The sequence below is a fragment of the Polistes canadensis genome, unplaced genomic scaffold, assembly GCF_001313835.1.
Source record: "Polistes canadensis isolate GaletaPanama2010 unplaced genomic scaffold, ASM131383v1 scaffold_5, whole genome shotgun sequence".
Classification (NCBI taxonomy): Eukaryota; Metazoa; Arthropoda; class Insecta; order Hymenoptera; family Vespidae; genus Polistes; species Polistes canadensis.
Window position 1 is genome coordinate 770696 of NW_014569552.1, and position 18068 is coordinate 788763.

At 36.1% G+C, this 18068-nt stretch overlaps 3 protein-coding genes across 5 annotated transcripts in view; 1 reads left to right on the top strand and 2 right to left on the bottom strand.

Moving 5' to 3' along the window:
• Positions 1-942: 942 nt before the first annotated feature.
• Positions 943-4208, bottom strand: LOC106788013 (protein APCDD1-like). The gene is made up of 5 exons (XM_014750889.1): positions 4021-4208; positions 2940-3081; positions 2582-2813; positions 2098-2487; positions 943-2027 (listed from the first exon to the last, which is right to left on the bottom strand). The coding sequence occupies exons 1-5, from the start codon at positions 4061-4063 to the stop codon at positions 1080-1082; spliced, it is 1755 nt and encodes a 584-aa protein (XP_014606375.1). The 5' UTR covers positions 4064-4208; the 3' UTR covers positions 943-1079.
• A 1371-nt stretch (positions 4209-5579) lies between these two features.
• LOC106787987 (3-phosphoinositide-dependent protein kinase 1) overlaps positions 5580-18068 on the top strand; it is a 197555-nt gene continuing 185066 nt past the window's right edge. For 2 of the 3 annotated variants that reach the window (XM_014750833.1, XM_014750860.1), the window contains exon 1: positions 5582-5732. Coding sequence is in view for 1 of the 3 variants with exons in the window: in XM_014750860.1 (XP_014606346.1) it covers positions 5709-5732 (24 nt within the window). In the remaining 2 variants the exon portion in view is untranslated. Of the gene's footprint in view, positions 5733-18068 lie in introns of all 3 variants that reach the window. The other variant, XM_014750842.1, reaches the window with a different exon arrangement.
• Positions 10096-11176, bottom strand: LOC106788020. The gene is made up of 4 exons (XM_014750904.1): positions 11058-11176; positions 10800-10998; positions 10601-10693; positions 10096-10286 (listed from the first exon to the last, which is right to left on the bottom strand). Exons 1-4 carry the CDS (start codon positions 11174-11176, stop codon positions 10098-10100), a joined length of 600 nt encoding a protein of 199 aa, XP_014606390.1. The 3' UTR covers positions 10096-10097.

The following is an 18068-nucleotide window of genomic DNA, read 5'->3' on the forward strand; positions in this document are numbered from 1 at the left end:
ATTTTCGAAGGAATATTGAATTTTTATGATTTTATTTTTATTATCATTTACTATATAATAGGAATTTTTTTTCACCGCGTATAAAATACTTACTGGTATACCCAATGGGAAAAGATCATTCAGTAGACAAAGGCATAGATGGGAGGACAATATTAGGAGGGATATTAAGGAAGTAGGATATCAGGATCGCGAATGAAGGGATCGCGCTCAGGAACGAGAACACTGGCGGGATTTGGTATATGCGGCAATGAGCTTTCGAGTTCCTCCAACGCCACTTAATAATAATAATAGGAATTTGTTTCTTACCTTTTTACGTCTTTGTTTCTTTTCGAAATTTTTATTTAATACTCGATGCACATAATAATGCAATCGGTCATAATAATCATCTACAATTACTAGTTTTATGCACACGAGTAATGTATAATATAACAGATATGCATCCACACTCAAAGATAATTCTTACAGATCTCGGATATTGCAAGGAAGAGGCAAATACGAAAGGAATAGTTGATTCCTGCGTTCTACTTGTAGGAATACTAAAATCATAAAGTAAAACACATGGTATGATAGCTCGAATGATTTCATTTACGGATGTAATTTATAACGGGTAGATAAGAAATACGTATATTTGATGAAAAATATTTAAAACTGTGTGAAAGAACGCTGTCAGATTTATTCCATTTTATTGTTGGCGTTAGTATTGTTCTTACTTGAAGATAATCGAGATAATAGACTATTCAACTATAAAACCATAATTAATAATATACCTACTTTCTTGTATAAAAAATATAATAACATCATATATATACAAATGTACAAAATTCGTAAATCAATTTCGATTCGTCAGACTTTTTTTTACATGGCAAGGTCAAAAGGATTGTACTTTAAATCATTGCATGATATCGTTCGTCCATCAAACCTTTCATATTTTATAAATATTTCTAAATATTTCTTTTAATCTTGATCCAACAAACGAGTAAAATGATTTTTTCAAGTACTCGTGTACTATATTTACATATTCGTATCGATAGGTACGATAAACATTTCATTTAACAAACATTTCAAACTATATAATTAGATTATAATAGAATACTGTCCATAAGAACAATATTTAGCTTATTCGGAACAAGTAATGAACAAAGAAACATAATTATAATCATTTCGAGAGATGTCTGATTGGTTGACACTGCCAAAGACGAAAGTCCATATTTAAGTCCTAAACTTTTTCGAAGATATATTCTAAGTTTAGGATTGCGCGAATTAGTTTGTCCACATTGACGAAGTGGCATATCCCAAATATCGTTATCTCTCGGACCTAATCGTAAGATGTATTGACCAGACCAACTAACTCCAACTTTAGCTCTTAATCGAAGCGTGGATGGTGCTTCTATGGCCAGAGGAACGCAATTATTAGGCCATAAGGTAAGTGGTTTGCCTGGCTCTTTGCCAGCACATCGATCAACTATTAACGTATCTCCTGGGATGAGAACACTCTCGGCTACGTGAAGATCCAATTCCGTAGTACCACAGGGTGTGCTTGGGGATGTCTCTGCACTTGTTGCAATCACTTCGTGCTTTTGATTACCCTTGAGCATTGCAGCAAATGATTCAACCATCGAAGGTCGAGCGTTTCGAAAAAGATGACGATACGCGTCGTCCATACTTCTTCTTGATCTAGACATTAATTTGTCTGTTAATGGATTCCAAGATGATTGGAATAGTTTCGTATTATCCATATCACGTTTATATCCTCCAGCACGTTGCACGTAACTTCCTGCTGCAGTGATCGAGTAAGAAAATATAGTACATCGTGGATCCAAGTAATAATCCCAACGACCAGTCCATAATTTATCACCGGAATATATTTTCATGTGTCGTCGGGACCATAAACCGCCTTTGACACTTTCACATTGGAAACTTATCCAGGAACCACCAAGTAACGCTGGAAGTGGTGCTATTTCGTGTAACAGTGGAGGATTATATTCCGTTCCTCGAGATATACTGCCGCATATTGGACAATCGCTAATCTAAAATTTGTAAATTAAATAGAAAAAGTATCTTTTTACATCCTTTATCTAATAGTATCTAAATACTTACGGTATCCATACGAATTAACATTGTAGATTGTAACGACGTAGGTTGATGAATCCATCGAGACTGTATATTTGGTGGTACATTAGCAAGCGCCAATTCGACTTTTGATTTATAAATCGAACTAGGTACGATGTATCTCTGATCGAGTGCTCTTTTTTGCACTCTTAGTATACTCAATTCGTCGAATTCGATTCCAAGTTTTTCCAAACAATCAATCGCTTTTCCTTTTTTCGAGGAAGGATAATTTTGAAGAGAATTATATCTTGGACTGTACCACGAAGCAGATTCAAATTGAGGATGAAGCCGTTCATAAATTGGTTGTGCTACGTAAGGACGCCATTTTGGTTGGAAACTACAAGTGACATTTAATCTATGTCCAAATTTATTCGCGATCTGTGTAAAACGTCATAAGTCATGTAGGAAAGTTGATAAATTAAAAACAAACATAATAACATACAATAAACATTATAATAATTATTTATAATACCTGACGATTTAATGGGACTATGTGAACCACGTCTATGTGAAATTTGGTTTCAGTTGCACCAGGTATTAGCGTTGACGGTAAACCCAATTGAATGGATCCACGTCCAACTACTGTGTGAGTTGCTATGCTACAAGATTCTTCGGCATAATGATAGCGTAGTAATAAAAATGTCCCGTTTTCGAAAAATGTGTACTTTCGAATGATATATTCTGGGCCAGCACGTACTTCACATCTAACAGAACAAAATTCGTTAATTGAAAGTAAATTTTTGATATAGAATATAAATTTGATCAAGAATTAATATATCAATAAATCATTTATAAAAGAAAAAAAAAAAGAAAAATAAAATTAAACTCACTCTTGAGATGACCATGTGTAATGCAGCCTAGTTAAACTATCATCTTCTACAATAGCTCGATCATCTCTAATGACTTCTCTGATTGCTGTCTCGCACTGATCTTCACTGCTTTCCGATTTCCATTTAATCGCATGAGAAATACCTGAAATAAAAGAATCAATAATAATGGAAATAATATCACGAAATAGTTAAATAATTAAATGCGCTTTTAGTAATAGAGACAGGTGTGAAGTTGCGTTCATCGAACGTTCGATTATCAACGGCTACGGATGTCTCAGGAATAAAGTGTGTATAGCGTGGAAAAATAAATTCCCATAAATCTACCTGGATACAATTCAGACGTAACTAAGACGCGATCCTTCACAAATCTGGGTGAAAAACTCGTGTTAGATCTTTATGCCAGCTGGAAAAGATTTCCTTTTCAATAATATTTCTTTTTTCACGCTGCTCTTCGGTTTGGATCTATAGTTCGGATCTATTGTATGGTATAATATAAGAAAGAGAGAGAGAGAGAGAGTGGAAGAAAAAAGAGAGAGAAAGAAAGAAAGAAAGAAAGAAAGAAAAAGAGATGTCGTTTCTCAACAAGACAACCAATACCAATATTTCCTACAAGTTTATAGCATTGTAAAGGATTAACAACGAGTTTAACGAGTTAATGAGAAAAGTTGTCTCGAGGGGTGTTTAACATTCGATCGTTTTTGCTTTTCCCTCGACGTTGGTCTTCAGCGACTATCCTTTTCATTGTTATCGTTTGAATTGGTATTCTACTCGAATCGAATCTCGACTCGACGATAATCACGTCGACGCGGCGGATACGATGCGTGCAGTTATGCGTTGTCTTAGCTTTTCGTATATGTTGTTATTCGTACCGAGACGCGTTACAAGATCTCACCGAATACTTATGTACTTTGTTCCCAGAAAATTGACTACGTATCTCGACGTGTTGAGATATAAAAACGATTAGCGAAGAACTTTTATCATTTTTTCTCAGAAAAGCTAAATGAGCTAAAAATAGTTGTGACTAATTGGTCCCACAGATGAATGATTAATTGAGGGTTCAAAAAAAGACACGAGTACGTACCAAAGATTGCTAGTAGATTAAGGAGCTTAATTATCCATGACATCCTTGCATGTGTGTATAATAGGTGTGTATTTGTTCTATATAGGAAACGTTATAAAATAAAAAACTCTTGTTATAAAATATTTAATTATTTGATAACTTGAAAGACGATTTTCATTTATTAGCTGTGAAAGTTACACTATTCGAACTTTTCAGAGAATACTACTCTGTCTGGACGACCTACCCCAAGATTATATAGCCTCGTCCCCACTCTCTCATTCTTTCTTCCTCTTTCCCTTGTTCGTGATCCTGCGGTGATCTGGGCCCAAAGAAGATTTTATTCTGTAAGTAAAAATTTTCTTTTCGATTGAAAGCCCTTCTCGGCGGGTCCTGTTATTATGTGAAATTATTCAATTTCCTAGATATATGCTTGTAAATGTTATCTGATAACTGTTTCCCTAACTTTTTATTTTTTTCCCTCACATTTTGAATATTCAGACATAAAAAGAAATATATAAAAAATTATTAAAATATTAGAATGAAATAAGAAATCCAGCGGTTATGAAACGAAAACAGTCTTTAGTCGTACGGAATTGTTAAATTTATTTTTGGTATTAGAAAAATATTTAAATGCTTATGAAAAGGATCGATTATGATTGTTAACAGAAATGTTTTTTTCAAAGACATTGATTGGACATATTAATCAAACTGGTCAATGGTTGCATCCATTGAATAAAGATGGCTTTGTATTTGAACAAAAAGTTTTGTTGAGAATATTGGCTATTGTAGTGGTGAGATTGCATTGTATTGATATGTGAACCTTTGGCTTTTTCGAAATCTTGACTCGTAGATTAAGAAATCTGGCTTACTGGGTGGGCAGAAGGGGAAAGAAAAACATCTGCTCTTTTATAAAGATTTAACGCTTATTTAGAATTTCCCCTACAACATCTTATTTTTCCTCTGTTATATATATTTGCGTGTAATAGAGATGACTTTTGAGATAAAACCGAAACAGCTTATTTTCTATTAATAGTAAAATGAATACGTAAAATGCAGTATTTGTCAAAATTGGTTTTGTAAGATTTGGAGACAAACGATGAGAAAATTAAATCAAATTTTCAATATTTTTTGGGGGTTTAATAAAAGGAAAAAATAATTTGAAATTTATTTGATTAAGAGCGCGCTTTACAATAAAACAATATGGAATAAATATTAACAATAAAATATTGTAAACAAAAATAATATTATTAACGTTTTTATATCTTACGTTAAATTAATTTTCGAATATCTCTTTATTATATGTATTCTTTGATTATACATCAATAATCTATGAAAAATATAATCGAAGTCTACTTTATCGGCAATTCAAATGTTTTCATAAATGATCTACTAATGATAAAGTAGATCAAGAAATTACCAATGATAAATATGATCTTCCCTACTATCGATCGGTTAGTAAAAAGAAAATACAGATTTGTTTCGTATTTAAATTATCCTCCATAATCGATTTAGTTATTAGATATACCGCAAGATGGCGACAGAGGTCTCTGCGGTGGGAAAAATTCGAGCGATCGACGTCGCCGTGTGAAACCATGATGGCCGAGACAGCGTTTGCTATTTCGAGGACGGTAACGCGAGTGTGTGTCCTCTTTATCGAGTGTTAAATCAAGGTAGAAGCTCCTAGGCTTGGCGGAAACATCCTTTAAAGAATGACCGACGATTCTTCGCCAATTGTGAGTAACGACAATCTTTTTTAAGATTTTTCTAAGACATTGTTTTCGAGTGTCGACTCTCGTTAGGTTATATCCAATTTTATTTGACATTTCTATTCTTACGTTAAACGATCAACGATGACAAGTGTTTTTATAGACATGTTACATTTTCATTTTCTTCCTGAAGAAAGAATCTTTAACTTTGTATGTTAACAAATTCTGTAAAAAGAAAATCGAAAGAAAGGAAGAAGGTCTAAGAAATTGGTTGACCAGATGATAGACAAATTGGAAAATTGATCAAATATGACTGTCCTCGATGTCGTCCTTCGCTAATAGTAAGAGAAAGAAAGAAAGAGAGAGAGAGAAAGTGAGATACACGATACATATGATACGATAGGTTACAATATGATAATACGATACGAGATATGAAAGATTTAAACGCGCAAACGCGAGCTGCAGGTTCATTGGCCGTTAGCCGATTGACGTCATGGCTTGACAGCGACTGTCACCTGTTCGGACCGTTGCGCTGCGTTCGGGTAGTGACGTCACCGCGCTCGGTGATGCAATCAAGCGTTATTTCTTTGGTTGTGTGCGCAGCGCAAGGCAAGCAAGGATTATTTAATCCGATCGCGCCCACCTTTCTTATGAACCAGGATTACCTTATAAATCGTATTCTATCTTTCAACTATCTGTCACTATGGATAACGATTACATTCTCTATCTAATCTAAATATGTTGAATTCAAATATACGCGCGAGCGCGAACGTATACCAGCGTATGCTTAAAATTAGAAAGATATGTAATATTAAACGATGATTCAAACATCGAAGATATATTATTTTAGTTTATAATTTATAATATATATATGTATTATCGGGAATTATAGATTTAGAATTTGGTATGCCGAGTAATTCGGAGCACTAGGTAGAAAGTGGTTCCGAGTGTTTGTTAACGATGGCGCCACGTCATCATATATACGTCGAGAGTCGATTGTTCGAAAGACCGCGAAAAATATATATACATATCGATACGTTTGAAACTATTTTAAAATACTTCGTAATTTGCTCGAGAGTACATATGTTAATGTTAAATGGGCGTATTGGTTTATAAATTATTAGTCGATAATTATAATTGAGTATGATATGATATTAAAGATATTTGGCATAGTTAATACGAGATAGTTGTTGGTAGTGCGTCATCCGTTTAGCGTAGGCGCGGATTCTGTGTTCGTAAAGTGTCATCGTGTCCGGAATAGCATCGACGCGAGCCATCCAAGTCCAGGCTGACATCATTTCGACGGAATACTCTTATATTTGTTACAGAGTGTTCCGTATATGAAAGAATGCGGTCGATGACTAAGTCAGGACAGAAAACGATCAGAAGCACGATGACGTATCATATTTCCTCCCCCCCCCCTTTCCCGTATATTTTCTCTTCATCCGTCGACTTGTCGTCGGATGACGCAGGATGCTTTTAGCAAATCTAACGTAATACGAGATGGGAACGTAATTCTGGACATAACGCTTCCTCTTATATTTGTATTCGGAAGGACGACGAGATCTTTCTTAAATAATGCGAAACCTATGTATAAGTGTAATTACAAGGAACGTCTGAAAATGACACCGAATGATTCAGAATTTCCCTCTTCCCCCTCTTTCTTTTCTTTCTTATGTCCACACTCCGTTCATGTCGATTCCACGTACTGCATCTGCATGTTAAGTTAAATTGGCTTGGAGAGAACCGAACCGTGCGTTCTCTCTCTACTCTGGAATATACATATATACTCTCTCTCCTTTCTTATATGGCTCACGTACGAACAGATAGCTATACAGGGATATTATATGTGTGCGTCTATTTGTATATGTAGATGTGTTTGAAGTGCCTACTCGACGTGTCCATTTGCATATTTCAAATTTTGTCGAAGAAGACGCCTAGCACCCTAACTGGTCTTGGGTCTTGATCACTTGCGATCGTCTTCAAATGCTTTTGCTTCCTCTTTCCTTCATTTTCTTGTTCTTGTTCCTGTTCGTATCAGTGTCTCTTTAGAAATTTCCTTCCTTCCTATGTTTAGGTAATACAGAAGTAAAATTCGTAGAATATGATAATCATGCGAACGTATCCTGATGCACTCTTTCGAGATCGGATTAAGGATAATTAACTGGTAAATACTTAAAGAAACACTTAGAGACTTCGTTAAGCGAACATTTCGAGTCCAAGCACCGGTGCCGACTTTGCCAGTTCCGTCGCTCCTGATCCGATTAGCCGAGTTAATGGATAGAAATAATCGCCTTTTCGCTAAATGGAACGACGTGCTGTGTATATACGTAATACGTATATTACCGAAAAGGAGCCTTTGTTCCTTTTGCCAACTACTATCTTAATTCTCAAGAAATTTATCAAACACCCTGTGTAAATATTTAATTAGCAAATGATTTCGCGATACATGCAAGAAGATTTCATCTTTATTTATTTATTCCCTGATTCTTTTTTCCTTTATACGTTTCCGTGGGTTAATCCTCTTTAAAGGATCAGTGACGATTGATGTCGTCACGTTTCCAATCACCTTTAATTGGCTGACGTGACTTGATATTATTTTATTTTTAGATAACCGATTAATAAATCTCAGTCAAGGAATGTCTTTAAACTTGTTTATTTTTAGATTTTAGCTATAATGGTTTTAACTTTGATTATGATATCTTCGTGATTGGGGTCGGGCATTGTACATAATGCCCGGCTTAGGTTTCGGGCATTATACAAAATAATAGCATAATAATTATAGTATATTTAAGAAGTAGTTTGTTTAAGATACGTACAGGAAGAGAAGACACGAGTTGGTGTTCCCCTACAAATATGATTCAAAGTTCTTATAAGGTAGTTCGTGAAGATTAAGTTTCGACAACATTTTTAAAAATGATTGGAAAGAACAACGACCCTGTTTTAAAGGAAATTTGGGAAATAAGATTATTCCTTTTAAGTGTAACAGGTCTTAGCAATACACTAATTGTAAACAGAAATTAAAGAGAAAATAAAAACACCATATTTTTCCATAGGCTACCAGGTTTACGTCGTAGGTCGTAAAGACATAACATTAGCCATCGAATAATAGATATATAACGAGAGCATCCTGGAACATACTGGTCGGTACTCGAGTGGAAAGAGTTAATGATTCGTAAAATAATATAAAATAATAATGAATATCCAATATAATACGTTTATAATGTCTACATACATATACAATAGAATATAAAAGGTAGAATAAGAAAAATATCGTATAACACATAACTGTGCTATTGTAAAAAGGATCTTGAAGAAGTCAACAAGCAACGGATGGCCACGTAGCAAGTTCGATGTTTCTGAATTTAGCACAGATGTCCGCGATACCGTAACGGTAAGGAAACTGTACAATGTTGAAGTCGTAGTCAGCATTGACAAAAATTGCGTTGATCGATGGTAGATGAAATTTATTGGTCAAATCGTCCTCTTGAATTTCACCAGTTATCGGATTCATATAAGCGCAACGAGTTTTTGCTAAAACGCAGGCAGTTGTGTTGACGAACAGTTGGCTTAGATTGACGTCCGTTAAATTGAAGTTGGGAAACATTCGAAAGGCCTCGCCTACGCATTCTCGTAACTGTGGAAAGAATTGGTTGGAGAAGAAACCATTTGGATAATCTTGTATAGAATAAAAACAAACATATTACAGCATCTTGTTATATATTTTTTGTTCTTTTACTGTACAATAATATTTACAATGGATCATTATATTAGAGGTGTGTTTTAAGGTAAAAGTATTTAATCCATTTGCATTCATGTATTAAATATTCTAATTATATCAATTTGAGACACTCAACCGACCATCGACTTGTATGTGCATTTTATTTTAAGTTATATAATTAAATTATTTTCACATTTTAATTTAAATTAGGAGTATTAATCGAGTACTACCAATGGCAATAGAAGAGATCACATTTTTTTGTAATTAACTAACAATTTCGAATTTTTTTTTGACACGCTTGGATTATTACGCTTACAGATGCAAATGGTTTAAACGCAACCTTGGATATAATAAAATAATTTACCTTCAAATATATATACAAGATAAAAAGAAATGAACAATGTGTAGTTCGTCGATGGGAAAGATTTTTATGAAACACATAGATTGTAGTTGTATAATACATGCTAATTACATAGAAAAGGATTTCATATATTTACACGTTATACAGGTAGGTACACACAAATACATATGTATATAAATATATATATATATATATATCTATATATGTACAAGGCACGTTCATTGACTCGTATGTGGACTCTTGGTGCATGTAATTAAAGCGGCGAAGATGTGATTTGGACCAAGTTTCTAGTTAGGATTTTCGAGGACTATTAGGACCTTGGATCGATGGGCTCTGCTCCGGGTCGTACGGTAATGAAATCGGCGCTTTGCTCTCTGAATACGCAAACAGCTCTCAAAATGCGAGGATATACTTTTAATATAAAGCCGGAATTCATCCTTCGTGTTTTCCAGTTCATCGTAACTCCTTTTTCTCTTATGGCAGCACGCCGAAAAGCGTCCTATACAATATTTACAACGTACGTCTTTTTAATAGCTTTATCGTCCTCGATTTTCATGCTACTCGAAGAAGAGTGAAGGCGGTATATTTTATTATTCCAATTGGATTAATATAATATTTTACATAACGAGCAAACATTTGACCTACTCTCTTATTTACATATTTATTTTTAGCGAGCAAAAAATCTACGTACGTATTTACATATTTATATATAAGTAATATTTACACCTTCTCAACCGAGAATTAAAAAGTAAACTAAAAAAGATATTAAAATATTGAAGCATAAAATAAGCAAAAAATGATTTGATACATTACCAGGGTGTCCTTGTTAACTTGCCGAATACATTGGAGGAAAGTACAGTAAATCGTAACAGGACCGACTCTGTTGCTAAAGTTATTCGTAGCATTCTGTAAGTAACAATTACGATTTCAAAAGGAAAATGATCAATTTAATACGCACGTATACACCTGTGCGTGGAAATGATTTCACCGTCTTGTTATCTAATTAGCTTACTCTCAAATATACTTGGCAATGACCATAATCTGTATTATTCAGGTACATATCCGCACAAGTAGACATTGCTAATAATAACGGATATCCCGTGGATTGGCTACTAGCACGATAAAAGCAACCGTAACAGGCATCGCGTCGCGTAACGTTGGCACCTTGGGATTCGTTGCACAATTGATTTAATAACTCGGGAATCCTTACACTGTAATAACAGAAAGAATTTTTGTAATGAAAAGTTAAAAGATATTTAAGTTGACCTACTTTTTGATTGTAGCCAGGGTACCGAATAATTTGGATAAACCATCTGGTATAAGAGCGTCCCCGTTGTTGAGAAAAATGAAAGATATCAGAAAAAGTAATAACACCGAGTACCTGGCCATCGTGGCTTTAACGCGCGTTTTGCGGAAATATCCCTGCTTAGGTTTCCTTTTATACCGAGATATGAATCGCGTCGGACGGCATCGAACCGAATCGTAGAGATTTTTCTATATATTGTACATACAAACGTTCGTTCGAGCATGGTAATATTAAAAACAAAATATAGGTCACTATATTATAATAGTACGTGAAAATTAGTTTACGTTAGTTAAACGGAAGTACCGTCCGATTTTTTAACAATGCCAGTATAGATAGTATACGGCACGGACGTTCCTCGTTACGTTCTTGGTTAATCGTCAAGCCGATTATAAAACAAATTTGTTTTCGGTCGTATGAGGAGAAGAGGATGACGAGGAATGATGGATGGAAGAATCCTCGAGGAAGATAATAATAATAATAATAATAATAATGATAATAATAATAATAGTAATAATAAATGTGAGAATGGAGCTTACCTTGTTTATTTATCACTCGTAACACGTAACTCTGACAGTTACATCGTAAACCATTATTATTTCATGAAAATAGAGCGTAAATAGAAGACGGAAGAAAGGATGAACTCTCTGCACGGGTGAGACAGGTGAAACGCGCGGTTTGTCGCGGATACGCGATCCGATCCATCGGATGAATTGTGTCTGGCTTCATTATCACGACAAAATGTCGACGCACGTATTCGCCGATCTGGAAACGATACTTCTATCGGATGGATTCACTGGAATTAGTTCTGCACTTTCGCGCATCCCAAATAATTTCAAATTATCGGGGAATTATCGATTAATTATACCGAATCACGAAAAGAAAATTTGCCGACGGTTTATACCGAGTACGTGTCTCGTGCTGTTTAATTCTACTTTGATACTTTGCATCATAAGCTAATTCATTGTTTTTCCTTTTTATCCTTTAATTTTGATTATTTCTTCTACACTTTCCTTTATTTGTATTCTCTTTCCTTTTTAAGTCCGATAAGAGTATTAGTAGAACCCGGAAATTGATCGAAATCCCGTAGTGCGTAGTCACATTAACTTCACCATTTGCTTCCACACACACATACAGGCCCATTTTCCTCCCTACCGATTGTACAAAAGCGATGCTTTCGTGTCAGAAAGAAGAGTAAGAAAAAAAGAAAGAAAGAAAGGAAGGAAGGAATTAACGGATGAAAAAAGAAAGAAAGAAGTAAACGCAGGTGCACGGTAATCGCCTAAATTAAGCGCAAGTACACGTGTGTTTTTCACGTCAACAAATTTTAACTCGTTCGTGGATATATAGAAAGAGAGAAAGAGAAAGAGAAAGAGAGGTAGAGAGAGATGCTCTTTCTCGTTTTAATGTCGACTCGGTATGCTTTTAGCGGTGAGTATTAACAGTTATAACACTCTACAAATTCTCGCATGATGGATTCGAAGTAGAAAATAAGAAAATGAGGTAGGTAGAAAAAATTGCAATAAAATGAGAAGAAAGAACTTCTATTTGTTAAAAGCATTTTTATTTATATCGATTTTTATTTCCTTGCGATTAAAAGCAAGTATTTAAATACTTGTTTATTTTTTTTACATCTAAAGAAAGGTTGATACAGTTTTAATTATCTAGCCATTGTTTATATGAAACGTATCTTTTTAAAGTGATATAAATCCATTTGGAGATAAAGAAAATATTTTGTATAATCATTTTTCTTTAACAGTTTTATTAACAAACGTATTAACATGCCATAAATTATTTAGAATAGAATTACTGTAAAACCTTTACTATTCGAATTAATTGGGAGACATAACTGTCAAATCAAATTCATATCGAAGTAATAAGGAAGATATAATATTGTACGAAGGATGCACTACGTTGTCGACTATTTGTTTTAATATTGTAATAGATGACATAAACAGTAAAGTTGCATACACGGTGTTCAAATAATAGAATCGATTTCGATAATGGGACCCTATTTGAATAGTAAAACTTCGGATACTGTTCGTTTCTACTGTCCTTCTAAAACTATCTTATGCGCGTTCATTTGATAAATCTATTCGCATTCGTTGAGCAAAAGCTCAAACGAAGTTGCAATATAAATTGGAAATAAGACGGATAAGAAGGGTGGTGGACTTTGGGAAGTAATTTTGTTTCGTCTTCTTAGGAAATAAATTCAAGTAGATTTGGAATAGTTGGGGAAGGGGGATTGGATCGAGTTACCGGTCACCGAATGACGCTACTTTTGTCGAGAAAGAGAAAGAAACTTGATCGACAACTAAGCGCAGCTGTCATCGTCGTGCGGTATCTCTCTTTCTCTTCTTTTCCATGACATTTTTCTTTTTCGCCCCCAGAGGCGCAACCCTGACGACGCGACGATGTTTTTAAGAAATCGCCGGGAAAATGCAGCTGTCGTCGTCGCGACGAGGCCTGGATATGATGCATGGATTTCTTTGATGTCACGTTAAAGTCCTCGCGAATGAAAGAGGACCTCTTAATTGGACGATGCTTTTCTCTATTGCGGTTTTTTCAACATTTTAGTTTCTCTCTCTTTTTCCTTTGTTTTTTTTTTTTTTTTTTTTAATTTTTTATTTTATCACTCACATTTAGATATTTTGCCGAGGATCGACGTTAATTGTGCAATAAATTTTCTTACGATACCAAATATATTCGTTCGTCGTCGATTGTATATGTTTGGTTGTTTAGCAAAAGCCACAGGGCGTGTTGCCGTACATAGTCTCGTAGATACTTCCGCAAGAGTGTATAGGAGTTTCGAGGGAGTTGGTAGGGAAACTAGACAGTATACCAGCGTACTAGGAGAGACTATACACCCGCATCTTTGCTATTTATACGTCAAACGTTAACTGTAGAGAGGGATGCTAGAGGGCTCGTTCTAGATGCTACCTGAATTGAGCAAAAAATGCGAACCGAGAGAGAGAGAGAGAGAGAGGGAAAGAGAATTCGAGAAATTTGATGCAAGAGAATATTATGACGTGATTGGTTCACACAAGAATCTTTTCCCTTAAACCTCTTCGTTAATAATAAAGAGTACAAAGATTTCTGCAACATCTTGCGTTTAACGTATACTCTAAGTCAGCTATGTCTAACATCAAGGCCCACGTTATAGACAAAATCTCGAAATAAATAGAAAATAGATTTTTTATTATTAATACATACGCGACCGACGTTTATTCGAGAGAGTCGTTTTGCTGGATATTGTATTTGAAATATATATATGTTGCAACTTCGTTTTGGCGGGCCGCGAATTTGACATGGCTGTTGTAGATTGTAAAAGGAATGAGAGATATAGCTAACCATTTACGCGTATCCGCAGTGTATTTTTTCCAAGCGTCTGCTCTTATGGAATCGTGCATGGTGGCAACCCTCGACCAAAAAAGGCAAGCTGCTTGTTCGAGCTCGTTTTGAGCCCACGGATCGTTAACTTTATGAAAACGAGCGTGCCCCTGCGTGCACTTTCCTCCCCCTTCCTTATACCTATTTTTCCCTTTCACGTCTATCGACGAATATCGTAAGAAATTAGCGGTGTAACGCACGCCGCGATAAAAATCAGTTGGTTGCGCGAAAGGTCGCAGGAATCGTTCCCGAGGGTACGATCGTTTGAGAAAAGCACATTATCGTTATCGTATCGTTAGATATTCCCATTGATGTAGCCCGAGGACCTTTGGTTATTCGTTCTTCTATCGATTGGAAATTCGAAAGTTGGTGCGAAATTGTGCGAACGATTATACGTTCGCAGAATAGATAAGAATAATGCACGATTGAGTCTCAACAGCCAATTCTTTCTTCCAGTTCTAAGACACCATACTGCTTGGCCTGTTATTCAAAAGGCTTAACGGTAATACTAACATTCCTATTGCTTTCCTTTCCTCTTGTTTTTTTTTGTTTTGGTTCGGTTCGGTTCGATTCCCCTACAGTACTTTTGCCACTTGCTTCGTTCGTTCGTAAGTTGAACGACACGTGGGTATTGTATTACATCTGTGGACTTCCGAAAAAAAACGCATATTCTCGGTAATGCAAATGTCGGCGATTGGTGCGCGTGACAAATGTAAGCTCGCGACACTTTTGAGAAGCCGAGAATACGCTCGTTAATTTTAACGACCCCATCGAAGCGATGCTTGTATATACATGTATCTGCAGACACACCCATACATACACACCGGCGCCTACCATCCGTACTCGTTTCTCCTCGTTTCGTGTCGATTCTGTCCTAACAGTTGCTGTTACCAATGCGTCAGAGTTTGCGTCAGAACTGGCGTCCCTACTTTTTCAATTGCAATGTCTTCTAGTTCGCGATGCAAACTTGTATATATGTAAATACTTATGTTAGTATATTTACTTATACATCTTACATTAAACATATTTTTCTTATTCTTCTTCTCCTTTATTCCGATGCTTTAAAATTGCGTAAATGTTCGTTGTCGCACTTGCGCGTATCGCACGTCAATACACGAGGGGCGAGGGGAGGAACTTGAAGGAAAAACATACGCACCTGAGTGCACGCTAGCCAATGGTATGGTTGGAAGTCGCTTAAATCGCTGTAATTAGAAGATAGGAAAAAAGTGATAGGTGAGGAGAAGAGAGGAGAAGGGTTGGGAAATCGGACAGAACTGCGACATCACGGCATCGTGACACGTGTCTCACGAGCCACGTGTCCGATAAGTCAGGAGTACGTGCGAAACGAACTCTATTACAGCCTGAAACGATGCCGAATAATTATCCGTTCTTTTAACGAACCAACGTCACTCGATCTTTTTTCCTTTTCCTACGATATACATACATTTATTCTCCTCTTTTACGTTTTATCGAAAAAAAACAAACAAAAAAGAATAAAGAACACAAACATCCCTGTAAAAAATATATATAACAAACAATAAATAAAAATTCAAAGTCTTAAAACCCCCGTAGCTTTGATCGATCGAACACGATCGACGTAATTATTATAATAATGCACACATACATATATACGTATATTTTTATATTTTTATTTCCCTACTCTCAACTAAATTTCTCTCCTGTTAATGACAAAAAGTGGCAAGATTCTTGCCCTGGTATCGTGTCTTATTGTTAATTGGTTTCTTTCACTAGTAGAGAGGTTGTGTCGTGTAATGGAATATCGATGAGCTGTACTAGTGTTAGAAAGGTGGGTAATGAGCAAAACAAACGAAGGGAAGAATAACAAAAGGGTCTTGTTTTTCCTTGCACTTGCTTCTAGATGAGCGAGAGAGAGTAAGACAGAGTGTGTGTGTGAGAGAGAGAGAAAGAGGGAAAGAGAAAGAAAGGTTTCACGATAGCGTTACTATCCTATGAGAAAAATCGAGGGCGAAGTTTCCCGCCCGTTGATTCCCTCTTCTCCCTTACCCCTTCCTTTCTCTCTCTCTCTCTCTCTCTCTCTCTTTTTCTCTTGACGTTTTAGAAAGAGCGGGAAAGGCCAAGCAAGGATGGAAAACGCGGAGGGAAGCTTCGGGAAGATACGAGGATGACGACGACGACGAAGAGGAGAAGGTATAGGAGGTGTTGGAGGTATAGGGGAAGGAGGACGATGAGTACGGGGGTGGTGGTGGTGGTGGTGGTAGTTGTGATGGTAGTGGTGGAGACACGAAATGTTAGGTGGGAGTAACTGGTGCGCCAAGAGTGGTGGCAAAGCGGATCAATACTTTTGTACTCAGCCTCCCTTGGCCTCAGGACCGTATCATACCGTTCTCTTGACGTAATCTAAGCACGTGCCTCTCCCTCGCGTTACGGTATATTGACTTTGAATATTTCAAGCGATTTTCTATTTTTAGTAAGATACTAGATGACGTCGAAGGAACCAAAGCACCTCCTCTCCCTTCGTTTTTCTTCCACCTCGTCTATGTTTCATATTTTTTTGTTTCTTTTTTTTCGTTTTGTTTTGTTTTGTTTTTTTTCTTTTTTTGTTCCCTTTAATGCCGTTATCTTTTTTATTATTTCTTATTTTGGTGCATTTGTAAAAAGGTTGCATTTTACTTGCACGTCATATTAACGGGAGTACGGTGTATACGCGTTATCGCAATTGGATACGGTAAATTAGATTTGTACATGCACGCGTTACAGAGACATCACAACTTATAATTTATTTATTTTATTTAATCTAAAAAAGAGAGAGGTAGTGAGAGATAAAGAGAGAAAGTCAATCTAAAGTAACAATTTATCCAATTCGTTTATAATAAATATACGGTTCTTCTTATCTTCTCTACTCTCAACTCTTCCTCCCTCTCTCCCTGTCTCTTTTTCTTTTTCAAGTTTAGAATTATAAAAAAATAGAATAATCTATTACAATATTTTATATTTAATTAAAAAATACAATGTATTGTTATATATATATATATATACCATCTTACAAAATTCATAGAAACATCCCGAAATAATTCATCATACATTTTAATATCTTAACGAAAGAACGAACGAACGAATTTACGTACGATCGATTCATTTCATCACGAATATTAATTGGTCCTAGAAAACCATAAAGGAAGATCTAAAGAATAAACGTTTAAGGTGTTAGTAGTAATCGATCGAGTCGAGCAAGTCTATCGGTTCAAGTTTAAGGCAAAGTTAAGGCGTTTAAGCTGACGGGATTTAATGCGCCAACGAGATCACACGGCACTGCGTCAATCTTCACTCCGACGACGGGAGCGTATACGTGACGTAGTTTAGTGGGGATGGATGACGTCACCGGTCGATATACGCGGTTCTGCTCCTCGAGTACTACGCTATCGCCTACGTCTAGAAAGAGGGGCGGGGTGGGGGGATTGGAGAGAGGAAAAAGGGAGGGAAGGCAAAGAAAGGGGTTGGAACATCACGGGCGTCTCTCTTCCACCCTCTCTTCTTCCTTCCTTCCTTCCACCCCCTCGCCAACCTTTATTCCCCCTATCCCCCTTCGTCTTCCCCATCTATCCTGCC